The following is a 23,278-nucleotide window of genomic DNA, read 5'->3' as shown; positions in this document are numbered from 1 at the left end:
TGGCAAGCACTTAGTCATTAACAGCCGATCTTTGATAGTGTAATGAGATGCTTCTCAAGCACATCAAATTGTCAGCAAGTCTGCCAGATACACTTAATCACAAAGGACTAAAGAAGAAGGAACTATATGCAAAAGATCAACACTCCACCACACATATTTGAGACACTCAAGACGAATAAAATGATTGAATTATGGCATAAACAGGATGAAAACATGCTGAACTGTAAATCTTTGTGGAGTTTATATAAAATGGAGGAGAGAAGACCTTACAACTGCTACACATTGCAGGCCCCAGCAGCTAGTTCAGCTGATTGTTGAACTAGCTGCTAGGACTTGAACAGCTAGCTTAATAGTAAAAAAAAAGATAAAAAAATACAAAAAGTGAAAGTTGAAAAAATAGAGAACTGAAAAAAGAAAAATACAGATTGCAGCTTATATAGTGTATCTAATAATAATAATAATAACAGTAATAACAATAATAATAATAACAATAATGTTAATACATATGTACATAAATATAACATATCTAGATACATAGTCATTGAGGTGGTTGTGTGATGAGTTTCGCTACTCCATTTTGAAATTCCTCGGTTTCTCATGATGAATATATATATGACTTAAGGAAGAGTGTGACCAATGGCATGCTCATGATTTTTCCATTTGTTTTGTCTTTCTTTTGGTGCTGGTGATTCTACTTTCCAGCATCTAGTGTAGATTCTTGTGTTAATTATTTTATTTAAACAAATTTAACAATTTAACAAGTTTTTTCATAAATAATTAAAAAGAAATATTTTACCTATTACTGAAGTAGAACTTCGGTGTTCATTGCACTTATTTTCTTGTTCTCAACAGTGTTATGTTTTATTTGTAGGCCTGGACCATAGTCACAGAAAACACATTTTTTTCGAAAAATATGTGATAAATTAAATGGCCGTTTAAAACTACAAAAAGAACACATTAAAAAAAAAACATTTAAAAAGAAAAAACACGTTTTTAACGTGTTTTTTTTCATTTTTTTTAATGCCAAACAGTTTTTTTTTTCATTTTCTATTTTTTATTTGTTGCAAATCTACTTATCTTTTGATGTTTGTGTTATTAGTTTCTCACTTATTTTATTTTTCTCTTATTTTTAGTTTTTTAAAATTTTTAAAAATTTACCATATTTTTCCTATTTTTTCAAGCTCGCCGTATTATACCTGAGAAAAACATCGCCGTTTAAAACTCAGAGACATTATTGGTGACTATGGACTGGATTACCATTCTCTTGTAAGTCCCAACAGGACTAGGAAGTTTATATATATATATTTTTCAAGTTCTTTACATAATTATATAGTTTTCATAGTTTGCCGTTGGAGCCTCTTATGTTGTCTTTCCTTTCTCAACAGGTTCGACATTGTCTTGAAATGTCCAGAACAACCACTTTTGAAGGCCAAACAACTTTGCTCGTTGCATAATTTGTTGTACAATCGTGTAGACAACAGTTCAGGTAATGGTAGTGGAGATCCTTGTTGCTGATTTTGTATCTTCTTCAAATTCTCAAATTTGAGCATGCACACAAACCAGCCCGGAAACATAGGAAGGGACTTCATGCACGTTGTGCATCACTATACCAAATGACCATGCTTTTCTTTGGTTGTATGTCAAAAGCTAATTATTGGTCCTTTATGGTACATGATACTTCATTTGTGACTGCTCTATGTGTTGATCACCATTGACAGTCATTTTATTATCTTTTTGCAGACATCTATTTACCTTCTGACCACAGTGGATAGTAAATAGAAATATTGCATTTCTATTGTTTGTGTTATTTGATGCAGGCTGTTTTATTTTCTTGTGTTTAGATAATGATTGTTCTGTCATGTGTAATTGTTGTCAAGAGAAAAACTTTCTTCTCCTGAAAAGACTGTTGAACAGCATACTGACTGGTTGTCATTCCATTTCTGTTGCTAGAAGCACGTGAAGAGGAGGAGAGCTTTGTAGAGCTCCCCCCCGAACTTTGCATCTTGAAGATAAAAGACTTTGCTAAGGATATTGGGAGTTCACTGTCACTTTTGCCTTCTTTAATGCACAGACTGGAAAGTTTGCTAGTTGCGATTGAGCTGAAGGAATTGTTATCGGCTTCATTTCCTGAAGGATCCCAAGTTACAGCTAATCGTGTAAGACCTATGCTTTCTGAAATATATCTATCAATGACAGAGGAGTTGGTTACTTTAGTCAATTTAACTTTCACATGTGCTGAAATATTTCACTTTTTAGTTTTTTCTAATGTATGAGAGAGATTACTGATCCTGAAGTAGGGGCTTGTCTGCAGGTTTTGGAAGCCTTGACTACAGAGAAGTGCTTGGAGCGCTTTTCTTTAGAAAGATTAGAAATACTTGGTGATTCATTTCTCAAATATGCTGTTAGCAGGCACCTATTCCTTTCAAAAGAAGCATTAAATGAAGGGCGACTGACAGACACACGTTCCAGCATTGTCAAAAATCTTAATCTGTACACATTGGCTGTTAGGAGAAACTTGCAGGTAAGATGGTATTCTAGTGACATCCTGTAGTTTGTCTTTTAAATGTATATTCTTTTGACCATCATTTGACTCTGTTCTTGGAAAAGCTTCTAGAGTGTTTCTTTATGCTAAATGATTTGCTTGTATGATCCTTGAACTATAGTCATAAATCCCAGATGTTTTGAAACTTATGCAGGTTTATCGGCCAAAAAAAGGAAAGCATTTTTATTAGGAAAATATTATAATCTTTTCACAATATTGTCAAAATAAATTTTGTGCAAAGTTGTTGTAATTATTGTGTAACAAAACCCTTTTCACCTGCATGTCTCTTGAAATTTTAAAATTGACAAAAAAATGTAAAGAAAATCTTAGGGTGAAGATTGAACTTTAAAGGCAACTTAAGTACTTAAGAAAATTAGGGTTTTAAAACAAAATAGGGCATCATGAGCCCTCCTTTTCTTTCCTGAAGCTGCTAACTTGCACGAAGACTTCATGAAGGGCAAAGAACCTCTGCTACACTGAAGAAGCCTGCTTGAAGATTTCTTCCCTGTGTGAAGAAGAAGCAGAAGTCTTACTTATTTAGTCACTTATATTTTCATTGTTTATGTCTTCATTTTAGTTCTTCATTTAATTTTTAGATTTTCTTGGTTCAATCTTTTATAAGTTCCTGAGGTTTGCCTAAGAAAAACAACCATATGAAGGTTTCTGAGAAATGCCTCGTAGATTGGGACTGAAGAACGATTTTGTGACTATGTTCTCAACATTATTGTCTGGTGGAAGTGAAACTGGTAGTGGTAGGCAATATGAAGAAGGTCTTTCCTGGAGTTTTTTGTTTTTTTTTTCTGGGACCATAACTTGTATTCCTTAATTGAATGTGATGCGACATCATATGTAGTACTTATTTCCTTTTTCTTTTCTTTGAAGAGTACCAGGTCATTCTAGATGAGTACCTAGTTCACTTGCTGGATATAATCTAATACCTCAGGATGAATGGCTTGCAATATTGTTTATCTGCAAATATGCTATCCTTTGATTAAATGATCAAATATGGTTGGCCCTTTTTGTTGTGCCAACTACAGGCCAGAGCGTATTGAAATGCTATCCTCTTTGTGGTGCCAATGCATGCCAAAGCTTACTAAAATGCTATCACGTGGGTGCGGGTACGATACGGGCTCGGGTACCCTAGTACGGGTTCGGACAGGGCAATTTTGAAAATTGTGGGTACGCGGGTACACAAATTTTATATTCTCAAAAATGATAAAATGAAAAAAAAAACATTAATAGTCTTATAATCTTCAAAAAATCTCAAAATTAAAGAAAAATGAGAGGAAAATGTAGAATCTTATTGGAAGGGAAATATAAAAGAAGGGAAAAATAAAAAATTAGAGAAAAAATTAAGTTTGAAAATATAATTTTAAAAGTTTTAAAATGCAGCCGTACCCCGTACCTGTGTCGCCGTACCCACGTACCGACACGGGTACCTGGGCAAAACTGGTGTACCTGTGTCACATAGCTGAAATGTCATTGAGATGAACTTATGGCACTCGGGGATGATAGAATTCTTAACTTTTTGCTCAGCATCTAAAGTGAATGAATCTGTCTTTTCTATTCAATAAAGAATGTGATTAATGGGGACAATATGCAATTTTTGATGCTCAAAATTAGAAGGTCAAGCTGAAGATTATGATGCAGACATTTCAATGTCTAATGGAGGGATCTGGAGTTTATGTCTTACAGCGGAATAACAAGATCTCTCCAAGTAGTTGACCAATATACAGATGACAGTAATTTGTTTAGGTTAAACTCATTAAAAAACAAAGATACTAAGTCATCTATCACCTAAAGTGATCTGTGTTGCTAGCTTCATGGGCATGTATAGTAGTTTATCAAAGCTTTATTGCACTATGTGTTGGATAACTTCAAAATATGCAGCTTTATCTCTGTCTTGTTTATGCTTGTCTCATTGCCATCTAATATTAGGCAAGGTTGATTTCATGAAAACACATATATAAAAAAGCATCCTATGTTTCTACCATGGCACGTCTAACTTCTTTAATCTCTTGCCCTTTTCCCGTTCAGGTATACATCCGTGATCAATGTTTTAACCCATGCAATTTTTTTGCATATGGGCGTCTGCATACTGAGATGTGTGACAGTGATTCAGAAGCCAAGATTCATGGTCGGAATGAAAATGGAGAATTTGAATATCGAGCAGATTCCTCTGCAATCAAGTGCAGCAAGTCTCATCAGATACTGTTCAGGAAAACTATTGCAGATGTTGTAGAAGCTCTAGTTGGCGCTTTTATAGTTGACTCTGGGTTCAAGGCTGCACTTGCTTTTCTTGAATGGATGGGGATTGCCGTTAGCTTTGATCCTGAAGATGTTCACAGTGCATGGCCGAAGAGTCAGAGAAAATCGACTCAGGTGGATCTCGTGGATTGTGAGTCATTAGAGAATTTATTAAGCTACAAATTTCGGCATAAGGGATTGCTTGTTCAGGCATTTACCCATCCTTCTTCGACTGGCAAGCATAACGGAGGGTGCTATCAGGTTAGCATGAAAGTCTCACTAGACTGAATGTTGCAGAGAAAATATGTACTGATTGCAGTTTATGCCTTTGAACAGAGGCTCGAGTTTCTTGGAGATGCTGCTGTAGATTATCTTATTATGTCATACTTGTACTCATCTTATCCAAACATTAAGCCGGGGCAATTAACAGATTTAAGAGCGTTAACAGTAAATAATAATTTCTTTGCACATGTGGCTGTTCGATGTTCCCTTCATTCATATCTCATCAATGGCTCAAGTGCTCTTTCTGAGTTGATCAACAAGTTTGTGGATTTTGTCCAAGCACCTGCTTCAGAAAGAGATTTGGCACATGAGCCTAAGTGTCCAAAGGTCCAACCTCAACTTTATTTTCTTTTCTCATTCACTTTTACTTTTGATTGCACTAAACATCATTTTTTGGGTCTAGCAGCTTGTTCCTGGAAAATTTTATTAGTTTATCTCTTTAAATGATTGTCTGTCACCTGTATCTCTAATTCTCTTTTCTGACAGTATAGGAATAGGATACATGACCTGTAAACCTTTATTGCTTTATGATTTGAGGCTGCAGCAGATTTGTCCATTTGCAAAGTGTGATGAATAACATATATGCATTGTGTTCAGATTTCTGACTTTGGGAGTCATACCTGCACACCAGCACCTTCTGTGTAACAGCATAATTGCTGTTCTGTCAATTTGAGTTCTATATTGTTCTTTTGACGCATTTGCTTTTTCTTGTATGATTTAATGGTTGCAATCATTAGGCTTTTGACAGTGAATAACTTGGAGCTTGAAATGCTCAAATGAGTCAATCTTTATGAAAGATAAATATTATCTGATAAACTTAACTTTATTAATAAATACAGGTACAATGTGATGAATATGTTCAAAACTTTCAAATATTTGGTTGGTTGGAGGCATGAAAAAGATTGTAAGGAGAAAAAAGGTGGCAGTAAGGCCATTTGTCCTATATGAACAAATGGAATTTGAGGGAGTCTATATCTGCTGTAGAGCATAAACTTAAATAATGAAGAGGCCCATTCAGGAACAAGAAAATGGCATCACAACTTGGATATCAATGAAAGACTGCATCAGGAAAAGATTTTTAATGAGCTAAGTTCCATTTCTTAGGTTAGGAGAGCAGGCCAAATCTCATTTTGTGGAAAGTACAAATAAAAATAAACTTGTCCATCATGGGGGGGGGGGGGACTTTTTTGAACCATGTGTACCAAAAGGTGCATGCATGCCCGTACTGTTCTCCAGGGATACAATTCTCCCTAATGAGCCGACTTCATTGAGGAAGATTACTATAATCATTGTTATGAAATTTGTTCTATTCAATCTTTTGGGCTTACGATGCTTGACTGCAAATTTGACCAGTCTGAAACTCTGAATGTTTTCCTGTCACATAGTAATTAACCAACATACAAGTGTACCATAACGGACGATCTATCTAGTGAGTTTCAATGTTCAAGTAGACCAAGAGATACATAATTGAGCATGAGCAGGATTCCACCCTTTCAGAAGAATTATCTCAGAGCAAGATGAACAGGAATTTGTCCGTGTCTGAGAGAAGGCACATTTTTGCAATGTGCATCTCAACATGATGCACAAAAAGAGGTGCATGGCAGTACATATTCAGTTCTTTCTCAAGAACAATATCTGAAAGGGCGCCAGTGTCTGAAATATAGTGAATAAATAACTGTAGGAGGGGTAGATTGGACTAATTGGAGTATCTTCTCAAGAGCATGTCAGTTGGTTCCAGTTCTGGAAATGGAAAATAAGCTTGTCTGTTTAATGTGGAAGGACTAGTCTATGAGGGATGACTATTATGATGTAGTGGAAATTAGGCACTTTCACTTGAATGGATATAGATCATGCCTTGGATGGTGTGTCTCGATGACTTGGTCCCTTCCAGCTGTGACATGTGGAGCACAACGGATGTACTCGTGCTCATGTATCAGTGAGGATAGTTTTTGTAGAAACACGAACAAGGAGAGAAAGAAAACGACGATCACGATGTAACGTGGAAAAACCCTCAACAAGAGGAAAAAAACCACGGACGAGGAGGAGCCAGTGCCCACTAGCCGCCAGACTCTCTCTCTCTTAAGATTTTCATTCATCGTTAAGATTAGGGTTACAATGATATAAGTATGCCCTAATTAGGACATACTGGACCGGGTCAGACCCGGACCCAAACCATAAGATCCGTCAATAGTTTTTATGTAGAAACACGAACCACAAGGAGAGAGTAGAGAAAACACACACAGTATACGTGGAAAACCTCAGAAAGAGGTGAAAAACCACGGGGAAGCTCTGACCTAGGGGCAAACCGCAACCCTAGGAGAGAGAAAATAACATTCACTTAACTCAACAATTACATGTAAGTGAAGAATATATAGGAGGGAGAGAAAGAGTGCTGCCTAGGATACCGAGCCTGCCTCGGTATCCGTGCCACATAGGACCGGGTCCAGATATGGACCCGGTTCCCCATTACACTATATTCTAACACTCCCCCTCAAGCTTGGCATACATGTCAAACATGCCAAGCTTGCTAACATTTTTCTCAAATTGAGATGTACATAAAGACTTAGTTAAGACATCTGCAACTTGATCTTCAGACTTCATATAGGGCAGAATCAACTCCTTTGAATCTATGCGTTCCCGTATGAAGTGGCGATCGATCTCCACATGTTTAGTCCTGTCGTGCATGACCGGATTATTTGCCAGGTTAATAGCAGACTTGTTGTCACAATACATCCTCATCTTCTCTTCCATTTTAACCCCAATATCTGCCAAAAGAATTTTGAGCCATAGCATCTCTGTAACCCCCATAGCAACCGCCCTGTATTCAGCCTCAGCACTGGACCTGGAACAAACTTCTTGTCGCTTACTTCTCCAGACCACAAGGTTACCTCCAAGAAAGATGCAGTATCCTGTGGTAGACCTCCTAGTATCTGTGCATCCTCTGCCCAGTCGGCATCAGAGTATCCTTCAATACTTAGTCGATCTTGTCGAGTGTAGAGCAATCCTTTCCCTGGGTCATTCTTTAAGTATCCCAATACTCTTTCAGCACTTTTCCAATGACAATCAGTAGGGGCATGCATAAACTGACTTAACACACCCACAGCATACGTAATATCTGGGCGAGTAAGAGTGAGATAAATAAGTTTACCAACCAGCCGCTGATACCTCCCTTTTCCTTCCTCATCCAAGATAGTCCCAGATTTGATACTTATTCTTGTGCCAGACTCCATTGGGGTAAGAAAGGGCCTGCATCCCAGTTTACCTGTCTCTTTTAAAAGATCCAGAGTGTATTTTCTTTGGCTCATAACAAGCCCAGTCTCAGATCGCGCGATCTCAATTCCCAAGAAATACCTTAGTTTGCCCAGATCTTTGAGATCGAATTCTGCAGCTAACGTTTCCTTCATCTTCCTTTTTTCCCTTTCGTCGTCACCTGTGACAATCATATCATCAACATATACAAGTAGAAGGCTCACCAGACCATTTCTCTGCTTGATAAAGAGGGTGTGATCACCATTTCCCTGTTTATACCCATTAGTCTTCATTACAACCCTTAGTCTTTCAAACCACGCTCTAGGGGACTGCTTGAGACCATACAAAGCTTTCTTGAGATAGCAACACTTCCCGTTCCGAGCATATCCAGGCGGCATGCTCATATAGACTTCTTCCTCAAGGTGACCATTCAAGAAGGCGTTCTTGACATCAAGTTGGTCCATGCTCCACTTCTTCTGCACTGCAAGAGCTAGGATGACCCTTACGGTCTTCAGTTTCGCCACGGGAGCAAACGTCTCAAGATAGTCAAATCCCATATTTCTGGCTAAACCCTTTAGCAACAAGGCGGGCTTTATAGCGTTCTACAGTGCCATCAGGTTTGTACTTCACATTAAACACCCACTTGGAACCAACTAAGTGAGTTCCCTTGGGGATGTCAACAACCTCCCACGTACTGTTCTTTTCCAGGGCGTCCATCTCCTCTGTCATGGCCTGTAGCCATTTAGGATCCTTCCTGGCATCTTCCATTGACCTGGGAATAACAACCACAGATAAAGAGGTAACAAAGCACTTGTAGTCTTTACTGAGTTTAGCATATGAAACAAATCTCTGAATAGGATGAGAAGTACATGACCTGGTGCCCTTGCGCAGGGCTATGGGAAGTTCTTCATTCATTGGACTTGGATCATCCGGGGAGGTCACAAGATTGGGAAGATTGGGATTGGCAACATCGACATCTTCCATCACATCCTTCTTCTTCCTGCTGTAAACCTGACCAAATAAGTGACCTCGAGACTGCTGTTCTTCCACAGGGCCCCCCTCCATCTGACTGTCTCTGTCCTTCCTGACAACGTCTTCCACACTTGGAGAACTAACTGTATAATCCAAGAAATCCATGAACTGAGTCAACTGATGCGAAGAATACTCTTCCCTTCTGTCACCTAGACACTCCCCCTGAAGAGGAGTCGCAGGAAAGTATGCCACATGTTCATGAAAGGTAACATCCCTGGAGACATATACTCTGGAAGTGCTAAGGTCAACACACTTGTATCCCTTCTGAGTGGAGGAATACCCCAAAAAGACCGCTTTGATGGACCGAGGATCAAGTTTCTTGAGAGTGGGACTATGATCATTGATAGAAATGTAGCACCAATATCTGTAACCCGAAAACAACACTCACGCAGGAAGATAGAGATAGAGAGAGAGAGAGAGAGAGAGAGAGAGAGAATGAAAACAAGAAGAAACTGAGGAGAAGAAGCCGTAGCCAAAATGGTTTGCACGGCCTCTATTTATAATCCCATTTCCAGAATTCTAAGAGTCTCCAATCGTAGAATCCTAGGAGATTTCACAAGCTCCAAGGACATTAATTATATCATAGAAACCTAAAAGACTTCACATATTACAAGGATATTAACTACAACATAGAATCCTAGGAGACTTCCCATATAACAAGGATATTAACTACAAGATAGAATCCTAGGAGACTCTTCACATGTTACAAGGACATTAAATATTTTAACACATTCTACAAGGAGGTAGAATCCTAAGAGACTCCTCTTCAACGTGCTGGTGAAGGATTTATATTTTAACACCCTCCCTCAAGTTGTACATGGTTTTGCACCATGTACAACTTGCCTTTTAGAAACCAGAATCGTTCCTTTGTTAATCCTTTTGTAAATAAGTCTGCAACTTGTTCATCTGTACGAACATAAATAGGCTGAATCTCCTTGTCTTCCACCTTTTGTCTAACAAAGTGTTGATCAATCTCAATGTGCTTTGTTCGACCATGTTGTACGGGATTAAAGGCAATGTTAATAGCGCTTTGATTATCGCACATTAACATTGATGTTTTAATCTTTTCTCCAATGTCTTCTAGCAAATGTCTAACCCATGTAACTTCAGCAGTACCTGCAGCCATGCATCTGTATTCAGCTTCAGTGCTGGATCTTGCTACTGCCTTTTGCTTTCGACAACTCCAAGACACAAGATTACGTCCAATGAAAATACAAAAACCAGAAATGGACTTTCTTTGATCGGGATCTCCAGCCCAATCTGCATCTGTGAATGTCATAAGTTGATGTCCAGTAGTTATATTTTCACTCTTACCATAAACTAAGTCATCTCCTGCTGTCCCTTTAAGATATCTTAATATTCTTTTGACAGCATCCATGTGAGTATCTCTAGGTGCATGCATAAATTGGGATACTTGATTCACAACATATATAATATCTGGTCTAGTAAATGTAAGATATTGAAGTGCCCCAACAATACTTCGATATTGCGTAGGATCTTCATATAACTCCCCATCTTGAGCACTTAGTCTTTGATTTAGAACACTAGGAGTTCCAACAGGCTTACAATCAGACATACCTGACTTTTTCAACAGATCCAACGTGTATTTCTGTTGTGTCAATGTGAGGCGATTATTGTGCCTATCAATCTCCACTCCAAGAATGAATCGTAAATCACCAAGCTCTTTCATTTTGAAGTTTTGCATCATCAAAACTTTAGCTTCTTCTATGTGTTTTTCTGAATTGCCTGTGATAACAATATCATCAACATATATAAGAAGTAAAGTAAATATGTTTTCCTTTCGATAAATGAAAAGAGAGTGATCTAGAGGACATCTCCGAAAACCACATTCTTGAATCTTGCAAGAGAAACTGTCAAACCACGAACGTGAGGCCTGTTTAAGTCCATAAATAGATTTTCTTAGTTTGCAAACCCATGCATGAGAGTCTCCTTTCGTGTATCCTGGAGGTTGTTCCATATATACTTCCTCCCTTAAATCACCATGAAGAAAAGCATTCTTCACGTCCATTTGATGTAGTCTCCATCCATATTCAACTGCCAATGATATAATCACGCGAATTGTTCCCATTTTGATCACAGGGCTGAATGTCTCATCATAATCTTCTCCATATTGTTGTGTAAACCCTTTTGCTACTAACCTTGCTTTGTGTCTTTCTATGCTGCCGTCAGGTTTGTATTTAATTTTGTATACCCATTTGGAGCCCACTACGTTCTTTTCGTGTGGCCTTGGAACGATCTCCCATGTTCCACATTCATGCAAGGCATCCATTTCTTCTTTCATAGCCTTTCTCCAATGATGTGATTTTGATGCTTGATCAAATGAAGTAGGTTCTTCCTCCTTGCCAACTTTTGCCATGAATAACTGAAAATCAAGTGATAAAGAATCATAGCTAACCCACCTGTGAATGGGATGACGAATGCGTTGGGATCTTCTAAGGTGGGGCATGTTGTCTTCTTCACTGTGAGCATCTCTGTCCCTTAGTCGTCGACTGTAGATAAGACCCGAATACCGATGTGCATCGTTGCTCTGTTCTTCATTATTGTTTTCGTGATGACTTGATGACTGTGTTGGATCTTCTTGATTTTCACTTTGAGCCATATCCGACGGTTGTATTGCTCTCTCTGAATCTTCACTTTGAGGCACATCATTTTCTATAACAGGATCTGCATTGAATAACTGTGTACTGGTCCAGGGATCATAAGATTCAATGGTCATAGACATTTCATTTGTATTATCAAAACTATGTTCATCAAAAATGACATTTCTTGAAGTTTTGATACGTTTAGTTGTTGGATCATAGCATCGAAAACCTTTATATTCATCAACATATCCAACGAATCTACATTGAATAGCTTTGTCTTGAAACTTGTTCCTCAAGGCAGCATCAACGTGAACATAGCATACACAACCAAAAACCTTCAAGTTCTTGTAATCAGGTTGTTTGCCTAAGAGTGTAAAATATGGCGATTTAGACATCAAGAGTGTCATAGGCAAACAATTTATTATGTATACAGCAGTATGGAAGGCTTCAGTCCACAAGGAAATGGGCACATTAGTATCATGCATCATGCTCATGGCGCTTTCAACTATATGTCGATGTTTTCGCTCAACTACACCATTTTGTTGTGGTGTGTAAGGGCAGGAAATTTGTCTAGTTATCCCTTTTTCACGTAGAAATTCAATAAAATCAAGCGAGGAATATTCTCCCCCTCCATCACATTGAAAATGCACCACATTGGATGAAAATTTAGTTTGAATCATGGCATAGAAGTTTCGAAATATGTGAGGTACTTCTGATTTGTGTTTCATGAAGTAAATCCAGGTGAAACGTGAGTAAGAGTCAATGAATAAGACATAATATCTTGACCCAGACATGGAATCAATAGGGGCTGGCCCCCATACATCAGAAAAAATAGTTTCAAAAGGTTTGGAAGCCCTTTGATTTATATTATGGAAAGGTAAAACATGACTCTTACAAAGTCCACAACTTGAACATTTTTTGACACTTGAAGTAAGAGGTAAACTTGATCTTGGAATGAGACTATCTGTGACAAGTTTTTCAATGAAATGTCGACCACAGTGTCCTAGCCGACTATGCCACAAATCAAACTCCAAAAATTGGTTAGGGCCCCTTACTTTTGATTGAAAATGGCAAGAACTTGGCACTGATGACGCATTATGAGAAAGAGAAAATGTCTTCAATCCTATATCAAAAGTGGATGAATCCTTGGGTAGACATTCCTTGAGGACGTACATATTCCCTTGACGCTCCCCTCTAGCGAACATTTTCTTCGTTTGGAGGTCCTTGACATAGACAGAAGAAGGTGTGAATTCAACAGAAGAGCTTGTATCATCAATGAGTTTAGAAATGGATATGATGTTCTTTTTGATATTGGGAGCAAGAACAACATTAGACAGTGATAGAGACGAGGATGACAATGGAATATGTGCATTTCCAATATGTGTAATAGGATGAGATTTTCCATCACCTGTTATAATGCAACTTCTACCGTAATGAGGGGATAAGTTAGTCAATTTACCTGCATTTCCTGTCACATGGGTAGCTGCACCTGAATCCAAGAACCATTCTCCCTGCTCATTTTGCTTTATAGTCATCTTTGAGAATGCGGCCATCAATAGCTGTTGCATATCTTCAGCGGTGGATTTAGAACTTTGTCCTCCTTGTTTATAATCATGTCTTACCCCTTTGTTTTTATTTTGAGGATTAAACCAACATTGTGCCTTCATGTGTCCTTTCTTGTTGCACTGAAAACAAATTGGTATTTTTCTTGAAGTATCCAAAGGAGACATACCTTGGTTATGTGGTGTTGGTAGAATGCCATGACCACCATGGTTGGAGTTCCCATGGCTCTTACCAAACTTTACATTCATAGCCAACACATTTTGGGAGTTCCCTTGATCAGTCCTTTCAATGACTCTTTTCATATTCATTTCATGTTGGAGAAGTTTACCTTGTAGTTCGTTGAAGGAAGGCAGAACAGGAAGGACCTCAAGAGCTGTAATAAAAGCATGATAATCATGCCCAAGTCCATTCAAGATTTGCTGCACCTTTTCCTTATCAGAAATGTTATTCCCTGAGGCAGCAAGTTGGTCTGCGACGGCCTTAATACGCCCCAAATAATCCATGATAGACGTTGAACCTTTGCTCAAATTCTGAAATTCTTTCTTTAAGTACATAATTCGAGCTTCTGATATTTGGGAAAAGGTATCAGCAAGGGTTTCCCATAATTCTTCTGCAGTACAATCATCAGAAACTGAAAGTAACACTTGTTGAGATAAAGTGGACAAAATATACGCAACCAGACTTTGATCACGTCTCATCCACATAGCATGTTCAGGATTGTTGTCTTCATGAACAGCAATAACTTCTCCTGCCTCATTTTTTATTTCCTGTAAGACGGATATTGGTGGAGCCTTTGTTGAACCATCGAGATGTCCAAAGAGGCCTTGACTTCTTATGAAAGGCATGATTTGCCTTTTCCAGATCAGATAATTCTCATGGTTGAGTTTTTTGGTAATAAGGTGAGGAAGAAAACTTGAGGACATGCTAGAATGCGAAAAGTTTTCCATGACAGCAGAAAGGAATGGTATATAGGTAGAAGATGAGAGGGAAATAAGACACGATATAACAAGATGTGTCCTTGGGTAAGCAAGAAGAAAAAGGAACAAGAATTGCGCAAGAGAAAAGTAAATTCAGGATAGAGACAAGATGAGAAAAGAGTTCTAACCAGTTCAGACCTGTTTGGGCATTTCGTTGGTAGAGATAACGTAACCTGGCGCTCTGATACCATGATAGAAATGTAGCACCAATATCTGTAACCCGAAAACAGCACTCACGCAGGAAGATAGAGAGAGAGAGAGAGAGAGAGAGAGAGAGAGAGAGAGAATGAAAACAAGAAGAAACTGAGGAGAAGAAGCCGTAGCCAAAATGGTTTGCACGGCCTCTATTTATAATCCCATTTTCAGAATTCTAAGAGTCTCCAATCGTAGAATCCTAGGAGATTTCACAAGCTCCAAGGACATTAATTACATCATAGAAACCTAAAAGATTTCACATATTACAAGGATATTAACTACAACATAGAATCCTAGGAGACTTCCCATATAACAAGGATATTAACTACAACATAGAATCCTAGGAGACTCTTCACATGTTACAAGGACATTAAATATTTTAACACATTCTACAAGGAGGTAGAATCCTAAGAGACTCCTCTTCAACGTGCTGGTGAAGGATTTATATTTTAACAATCATGGACAAAGCAAACGCACCCAAACACTCGAGGGGTCAAAGGCCAGGGATTCTGAGTAGGCCACAAAACAGAATAAGAGGAATGACCATTCAACACACGAGTAGGCATACGGTTAATGAGATGAGCACTAGTGAGAAGTGCATCACCCCAGTACCGCTTAGGGACATGACGTTGAAACATAATGGCCCGGGTGACATTTAACAAATGACGGTTCTTCCTTTCAGCCACACCATTTTGAGGAGGTGTGTAGCTACAGGATGTTTCATGTATAATACCCTTGCTTCGCAGGAAGTCATCAAGGGATTGGGAGACATACTCTCGAGCATTGTCAGTACGAAGGGTCTGAACAGGGGTCTGGAATTGAGTTTCAACAAATGCCACAAAGTTTTTGACAATGTCGGGAACTTCACTACGTTCTTTCAACAGATACACGAACGTACACCGGGAGTAGTCATCAATAAGAGTCATGAAATAGTGAAAGCCACGACAAGTGGGTACTCTCGAAGGACCCCAAACATCAGAATGAACCAAAGCAAAAGGACGGTTGGCTTTATTGAATGAAATAGGATACGAGGCCCTAACATGTTTAGACAACTGACGAAGGTGTCCAAAGAAACAGAATGAAACATCCTAGGAAACAACTTTTTAAGCAACGGGAATGGAAGATGACCAAGTCTCTCGTGCCAACGCATAATGATGGATCTGTCCGCCATGCCAGGCAACTGTCCACTGGTGGCTGAAATCAAAGCAGAAGCAACTTGTACGGGCAGTCTGTAGAGGCCATCAATAACCGAACCAATCCCAATCTTCTGCCCCGTCCCCAAGTCTTGCAGTAAACAACGATCAGCAGAGAAAATTAGATTACAGTTTAACTCTTTGGTAATACTGCTGACAGATAACAAATTGACAGGAATGTTGGGAACATGTAGGGCATTATGAAGACAATATTTGTTCAGTAATGATAAACTCCCTTTTCCAGCCACAGAGATAGAGGAACCATCAGCCATAGCCACACGCTGCTGCCCAGAGGTCAACCTGTACTCTTGAAACATTGTAGGGTCCCCTGTCATATGATGAGTGGCCCCACTGTCAACAATCCAATCACCGAGGGAGGAATTACCTTGATCACTTGTAGCGACTAGGGCCTGGGCTAACTTAGCCCCCTCAGAAGTAGAAGCATCATCCTGGGTAGACAAACGACTAATGTATGCTTGCAACTCTCTAAGTTGATCTGAGGAGAGCTTGGATTTTGCAACATTGGTCGACCCTGGACAAGGCTCGGGCACAGAAGGAGCACGGCGATGAGGAGGAGGACGACCTCGGACGAGACGCTTCTCAGGATGAAGATCCCAACAAAAATCAACAGAATGACCCACTTTGTTGCAATGGCTGCATCGTCGAGTAGGACGCTGCCCTGTCCCTGAAGTATGACTCACAAAGGCTGCTGGAGAGCTCCCCTGATGGGAGTCAATATGCATAATCTGGCGCCGTTGCTCCTCAGACTCAATACGAGCATACACCTCTTCGATTCCAGGAATCTCATCACAGTTAAGAATCTGGCTCCGAATGGTTTCAAACTCATCACGCAGGCCTCCAAGGAAGATAAAGGTGCGGTCCATCCATTCCTTTTCCCAATACAGGGCATGATCTACACCACATTTCCAGTCATCATTCACATGATAGTCAAGTTCCTCCCATTTGGTCTTCAGGGCGGCATAGAAGGAGGCAACAGATAAATCACCCTGTTTAAGAGCATATATGCTACGTTTGATTTGATATGCACGTAAAACACGCTTTTTACGACCATACATACGTGCAAGAACAGTCCACATATCATAAGCAGTCGATTTACGCAAGATCAAAGGCTGAATATCTGCGGAGACCGAACTAATAATCCATACTTTAACCTGACTGTCTTCCAAAGCCCAGGTCGGCCATTGCGAATCAGTTTTAGAAGGTGGAGGCTTCTCGCCAGTGATATAGTGCAGGCGACCACGACTAGTAATGCCGATTTCTAGGGCAGTAGACCACGAGAGATAGTTGTCCTTGTTCAGCCGAATGGAGGTGACATGAACAGGCAAGTTCTCACCCTTGGTATTGCTGCCCGTGTCCAGGGCATCATCAAGCTTGGAAATCACTGCGTCAGCCATGGCAATCCCCAAAGAAGGTCACAACTGGCCGGCGGCGAAAACAAGACAGCCGGCAACGACGCGGAAGAAGAGGGCAGCGGAGAAATCCCAGTCGACGGTGGCGCTGGGACCTGTGACGGCAGCAGGGCAGGGCGGCGCTGATAACGACGGCGGCGCTGGGAGCGGTGACGGCAGCAGGGCAAGGCAGGACGACGCTGGGAACGGCGGCAGCAAAGAAGAGATCCACACCGGCGACGGCGCTGGGAAAGATGACGACGGTGGTGCCGGACGGCGACGGTGGTGCCGGACGGCGGCGGTGTCCCTGGACGGCGTTCCTGGTCGGCGACAGCAGTAGAAACAACGACGGCAGCGGCGCTGGGAACAGTGTCGGCGGCGGTGCTGGAAACGGCAACGGGGGCGGCACGTGAACGGCGGAAAAACACTACTTGCACACCAACGATCTCACACGCGGTGGCTCTGATACCATGTAGAAACACGAACCACAAGGAGAGAGTAGAGAAAACACACACAGTATACGTGGAAAACCTCAGAAAGAGGTGAAAAACCACGGGGAAGCTCTGACCTAGGGGCAAACCGCAACCCTAGGAGAGAGAAAATAACATTCACTTAACTCAACAATTACATGTAAGTGAAGAATATATAGGAGGGAGAGAAAGAGTGCTGCCTAGGATACCGAGCCTGCCTCGGTATCCGTGCCCCATAGGACCGAGTTCAGATATGGACCCGGTTCCCCATTACACTATATTCTAACAATATGGATAGTAGGAATCAGAACAAAAGAATCTTTTTGTAATTTTCCAGATGCTTTTGCTTTGTTTGTATTCTTGTTAGTGTTTACATTTTATACCATGTCTTGCACATTGATGAAAACCATACGATATAAAAATAACTAATTTTTAGAAAACCATCTTGCTTCTTGTTTGATTCACATTCCATAAGCTGTTTTGGAGTTTTTCTTTTCTTTTCCAGTGTCACTTTTTCAGTTTTGAGTTTCAGAGTTCTGTGATTGCATACTTTTGCTGATTACTGCTATTCTACTTCCAGGTTCTAGGAGACTTGGTAGAATCTTGTGCTGGTGCTATCCTTCTAGATTCTGGGTTTGATTTGAACCTTGTTTGGGAGACCATGATGCCCATCTTGGACCCACTTATGAATTTATCTAGCTTGAAGCTGAATCCTGTCAGGACACTTCGAGAACTCTGCCAATCTCACAAATTCCAATTAAGTTTCCCAGCTTCAAAGGTTGAGGATGTTTTCTCTGTCCAGGCAAAGGTAAATGTGCGAGATACTTTCTTGGTTGGCCATGGAACTAATCGAAATAAAAAGGCTGCTGAAAGACAGGCTGCTGAAGAAGCTTTGAAGAAATTAAAGGTAATAGTTGGCAATAATTTCTGTTGTTAATTCCGGTTGTGATGTTCTGCTAAATGTTCAATATCGTTCTTATCTATGAATGCTTTTCACTATTTAGGTGTGTGCACACATGCATGCTACTTGTGGTTACGTAGTATTTTATGTTGACATAAAATGTTGAAAAAAATGGATATACCATTGGTGCAAACAATATTGCGTGGAGCCTTGTTGCGGTCTATTTGGTGCACATTTTAATAGATGATGTATGTTTTAGACACATAGTTATAAAGTAGTAATTTGGTTCTCTGCTGTCCTTTTATCTCTGAATATAAGTACTAAAGTGAGCCATCTATTATTCGGTTACTCTTTATATCACTAACGAAGCAACTGATCACTTCCTCTTCCGTTTGCTTTTCTCTGGGGTGCAGCCTCAGAGCTAAGTGCAGGATCCAACAATAGAGCTGACATGCATCCAGGGCCCTTCAACATTTTGTGCAGGTTCAGAACATGGGAAGCCTGGATGCTCCTCAACTTTGTCTTTGTACTCGTGCCTTGAAAAGAACTTCCCCCCTTCACCAAACGGAAAAGAAAATCTCTCTCTCTCTCTCTCTCTCTCACACACACACACACACACACACACACACACCCACCCCAAACAAGCACATGCTCACATGCATACACGAAATCTTGAATTAGTTTCAGTGAGTGGTGTAAGCCGAGTTTCATCATGCAGTTTATATTTGTATATTATCTACAGGAATATGCTTTTCACCCTTTTCCAATCCATCTCCTTGCTATCATTGTATAATATTGACATTCATGATTGGATATTGTTTGTCTACTTTCTCTAGCATTAGTGATCAAGTGATTGCTAGCTGAAAAGATGGTGCCTTACTAACTTCTGTTTGAGATTATTCTCTGGGTACATTGATCATCACGGTTTATCCTGAAAGGGCAAAAATTCTTGTTTCACTTCCCGCTTCTGATTGGAACATGCAGATGTGTTAAGAATTAAGATTCTGAGATCCATATCACTGATCTAAGCGGTATTTTGTGCAACAGATTTTTAGCTAGAATACTTTTGGCTTAGCAAAAAGTTCCTCTGTGGACTAGTTGCATCATTTTTTCTTTTTGCCTTCTTCCCTAGTGGATTCTGTCATAATTTTTTTTTTGTGGGTTTAGTTAGCTTTAACTCATGGCATGATGAAGCTTTCCCCTTTTTGAATTAGTATCTTTGGCTTCTTGTTTTTGTTACTTTTTGAGTTTTCTTTTTGGACAGTCAATCTTTATTCCTTAACAGTTATTGTTGAGCTGTTGCTGGTGCATTATTGTAGTGATATTTCTGAAGTTCAATTTTGCTTTTTTTAAGTTATATTTCTTCATACTTCTTATATTCCTATTTAGTTGATTTAGGATGACTTTTTGCCTCCTTGGGAAAAAGTTTCTCCAAGGTATTATATGTGTTGTTTCTTTTACAACCTCTTTTTAATTCCTTATCTAAATTTGTTCAGGATTATGGATACAGCCATATGCTTAAATCCTTAAAGAAAATTGCAAAATCCCAAGGCAGACAGAAGCCAGTGCTTATTGGCTTTGATGAGAATCCAATTCCAGTAGATGGATCAAAAATTTTGGCATTGAAGAACTCATCACCCAATGAAATGTGTGAGCCTTTTGATAGATGTAACACTGATATGCAAACTGTCAATTCCGACATTCAATGTAAAATAAATCCAAGTGTTCTCAGTGAAGCAGATTGCCACAAGGTTGCAAAGAAAATAGGTAATTCCAACTTTAGATGCAACGTAAGCTTCTCCTGATCATTTTCCAGAAAATTTCATGGTCAGGCAGCACTCAGAAATACGATGCATTGAGTTCCAATTATTCAAGATACAGATCAAGAAACTGAATTTTAATTATTTGGGGTGGATGTCATCCATGTGATTATAGCCTTCAGCCTTCTTTTTCAGGTGATCATGCAATGCAGTTTAAACCAGCCAAATCTCGCCTGTTTGAGCTTTGTTCAGCACAGTCTTGGGAATGTCCATCATATATATGCTACAAGGATGAAGGACCAAGTCATATGAAATTGTAAGAAAATAGTGTCCAAGTTTTTTGCATCAAACTGCAGCATGTAGTAACGGACTTTTTTTTTTCCCTATTTCTTTTCTGTTATTTTATGATGTCTTATATTTTTCATTTAGACATCTTGAATGCATGTATGCAGCAATTGAGTAATTTGTTTACGGAATAGTTCTGACAAGGGCCTTAACAGGCAATCATTATAACAAGCATGTTTGGGTTGGCTCCTTGTCCTTCAGCACTCATCTGAGATCATCTTTATAGTTGTTGCAGGACTCGAAGTTCAAATCCTTAAGCTATTATGTAATATATGACAACAATTTTCTCTAAGGGAAGACAAATTCTTCTACTGTATTTCCATCTTCTGGCAAACTCTTTTCCTTTTCGTTCCTCTGCACAGTTGTCCACCTTCTTTCATCTCCCTCCTTCCCTTGATGCACTCAGCCTGGGCATCGATGTCCTCTTCTATCTGCTGTTGTGTTATAGATGTCATCGTTGTTGCTGATTTCTTGGTGAAAAGATGCAACAGATACTATTGCTAAAGAACTTCATTCTCTTTGAAGATGTTCGCTATCAAGTGGGTCTGAGGTTGAATCAAAGGAATGCTGATTTAGCCTATTAGTAGTCCCTTATCAAGAAAATTAAAGGGAAAAAAAGCACGATTCATCTCTTCTATGTTAGAAAATTGCTTTTAAGTTGGCATTCCATCTTTACACAGAGATTGTGTCTCCTGAATCCCAACTCAAATAGGAAATTGAAATTGGCCTATAGATTTCCTTCCGTAGGTCTTTGGAGGGATCATCAGGATTTTTACTTTCTCACTGCGTTCCTCTTTGCACCCTGCCTCATGTTCCTTTTTATTGCTCATTCTCCCTATACTCAGTTCTAAACATATTAGTTAGTTCGATGCATTTAGGGAACATAGACTAGCTCTCTCTCTCTCTCTCTCTCTCACACACACACACACACACACATATTATGAAGAGGGGTTGTTTCCTTTTATGTAAATATTTAAATATTTCTTTATGAGGCTGATTCTCATTTTATTAGGGTTTACATATTGCAAACTGTCATGCGTGAGGTTTTTCATGCCATTGATTCTGATGGTTACGGTAGCCTAATATATACTGCACAAGAACTAATTTGTAAATTTTGATTTTTCTCGTACAAAATTTTCTGGTAGTGGGGTTTTGATTGAGATCATAGATCAATAAGAGATATTATGACCAACGGTGTTCTTTATTATTACTGGGCTGGAGAATATTCTTGACTGAAATTTGTTACTATATATTTAATTTCAAATGTCATTTACGAAATGCAATTTAGAGATTACTGGGGTTGTTTCCTTTACATGAGTTGCCTAAATGACCTTTTATACTTTCCTTGGGAATCAATCGAGATAGTATCTGTTAGTTTTTTTTCCTTATTCATGTTTTGTTTTTTTGGTATATCTGTTATCGACTTATTTGATAGGATTTCAGATAATCTTGTTGTTGGAAGTTCATCTCATTTTACCATAACCAGGATTATTCATGTATTACCCAGGTTCACATTCAAGGTGTCTGTCCAGGTACTGGGTGCCACTAGTACAACACTTGAATGCTTTAGTGAACCCAAGGCAAAGAAGAAAGATGCAGCTGACCATGCTGCGGAAGGTGCATTATGGTGGCTCCAGCATCAAGGCTAATTGGGTTCACTTCTGTGAATATGTTTTACCTACGAAGCACTGCTTTGGTTTGGAAGTACCAGTGCAGCTTTCCCTAATCAAAGTGAAGTGCCCTTCTATTATTTGAATGATTTGATGAGAACGGAAGAAGAGAGATACATCTAAGCATGCCACAGGAAGTAGCATCGACAGGGAGCACGCGGTAATTTCAGCCATAGTCACAAATATCTTCTACATTCACAAGATCCTGATATTGTTTCTACTTCAACCAATTGATGTTATCAACAATATTGTGATGTCAAAATATTGCCAAAAATGGAAAATCATATATTATCAGATGATGTGCCTGACCTCTAACTTGGAAAAAAATCTTGTTTCATAAATTTTAAGTTTAGCCTCTCTTGTGGTTTTAGACAAGGCTACCTGCTTTTATCATTTCCTAAGTAATTTATCATTTCTACCTGCTTTATCATTTCCTAAGTAATGTTGTAGATGGAATCACCATGATCATAAAAAGAGCACCAAACCCGATCCACTTTTGAGGTACCGTCTTTAATATTCCAACGATTTTTATTTGTTTGGAGCAGGCACTCTGAAAATGATGCTCGTCATTCATCAGGTTAGCATGAAATATCAAAAAACGAAGCTAGGTACTCAGTTATTAATGTGAATGTGTACTTTGAAAAGGGCAACGCTAGTCTTCGAGTGTACAGTCGGTGATTCAAAAATCGATTATTTAGGCCTCCCTCTCCAGTTAGATCAAGCATGAAGCCTGGCACTCAATAGCAACACGAGACAAAATTCGTCAACTTGGGATGAGCGTTATTTATTATGTGGTCAAGCATGTCTTCTTTGCTTGGCCGCCTTCTCTTATGTTAACTC

At 39.4% G+C, this 23,278-nt stretch overlaps 1 protein-coding gene across 4 annotated transcripts in view; it reads left to right on the top strand.

The window, feature by feature from the left end:
- LOC116250712 (endoribonuclease Dicer homolog 4) overlaps positions 1-22,813 on the top strand; it is a 45,677-nt gene extending 22,864 nt beyond the window's left edge. The window contains exons 17-25 of one of the 4 annotated variants that reach the window (XM_031624560.2): positions 1,386-1,486; positions 1,954-2,156; positions 2,312-2,521; positions 4,580-5,050; positions 5,126-5,398; positions 18,343-18,669; positions 20,160-20,430; positions 20,619-20,739; positions 22,301-22,813. In XM_031624560.2, coding sequence (XP_031480420.1) covers positions 1,386-1,486; positions 1,954-2,156; positions 2,312-2,521; positions 4,580-5,050; positions 5,126-5,398; positions 18,343-18,669; positions 20,160-20,430; positions 20,619-20,739; positions 22,301-22,523 — 2,200 coding nt within the window. In that variant the 3' untranslated portion in view covers positions 22,524-22,813. The other 3 variants (XM_031624559.2, XM_031624561.2, XM_031624562.2) reach the window with 3 other exon arrangements.
- Positions 22,814-23,278: the final 465 nt, after the last annotated feature.

The sequence above is a fragment of the Nymphaea colorata genome, chromosome 3 (assembly GCF_008831285.2).
Source record: "Nymphaea colorata isolate Beijing-Zhang1983 chromosome 3, ASM883128v2, whole genome shotgun sequence".
NCBI classification, from domain to species: domain Eukaryota; kingdom Viridiplantae; phylum Streptophyta; class Magnoliopsida; order Nymphaeales; family Nymphaeaceae; genus Nymphaea; species Nymphaea colorata.
Note: the sequence above shows the minus strand (reverse complement) of the source record. Positions and strands in the feature narration are given on the sequence as shown.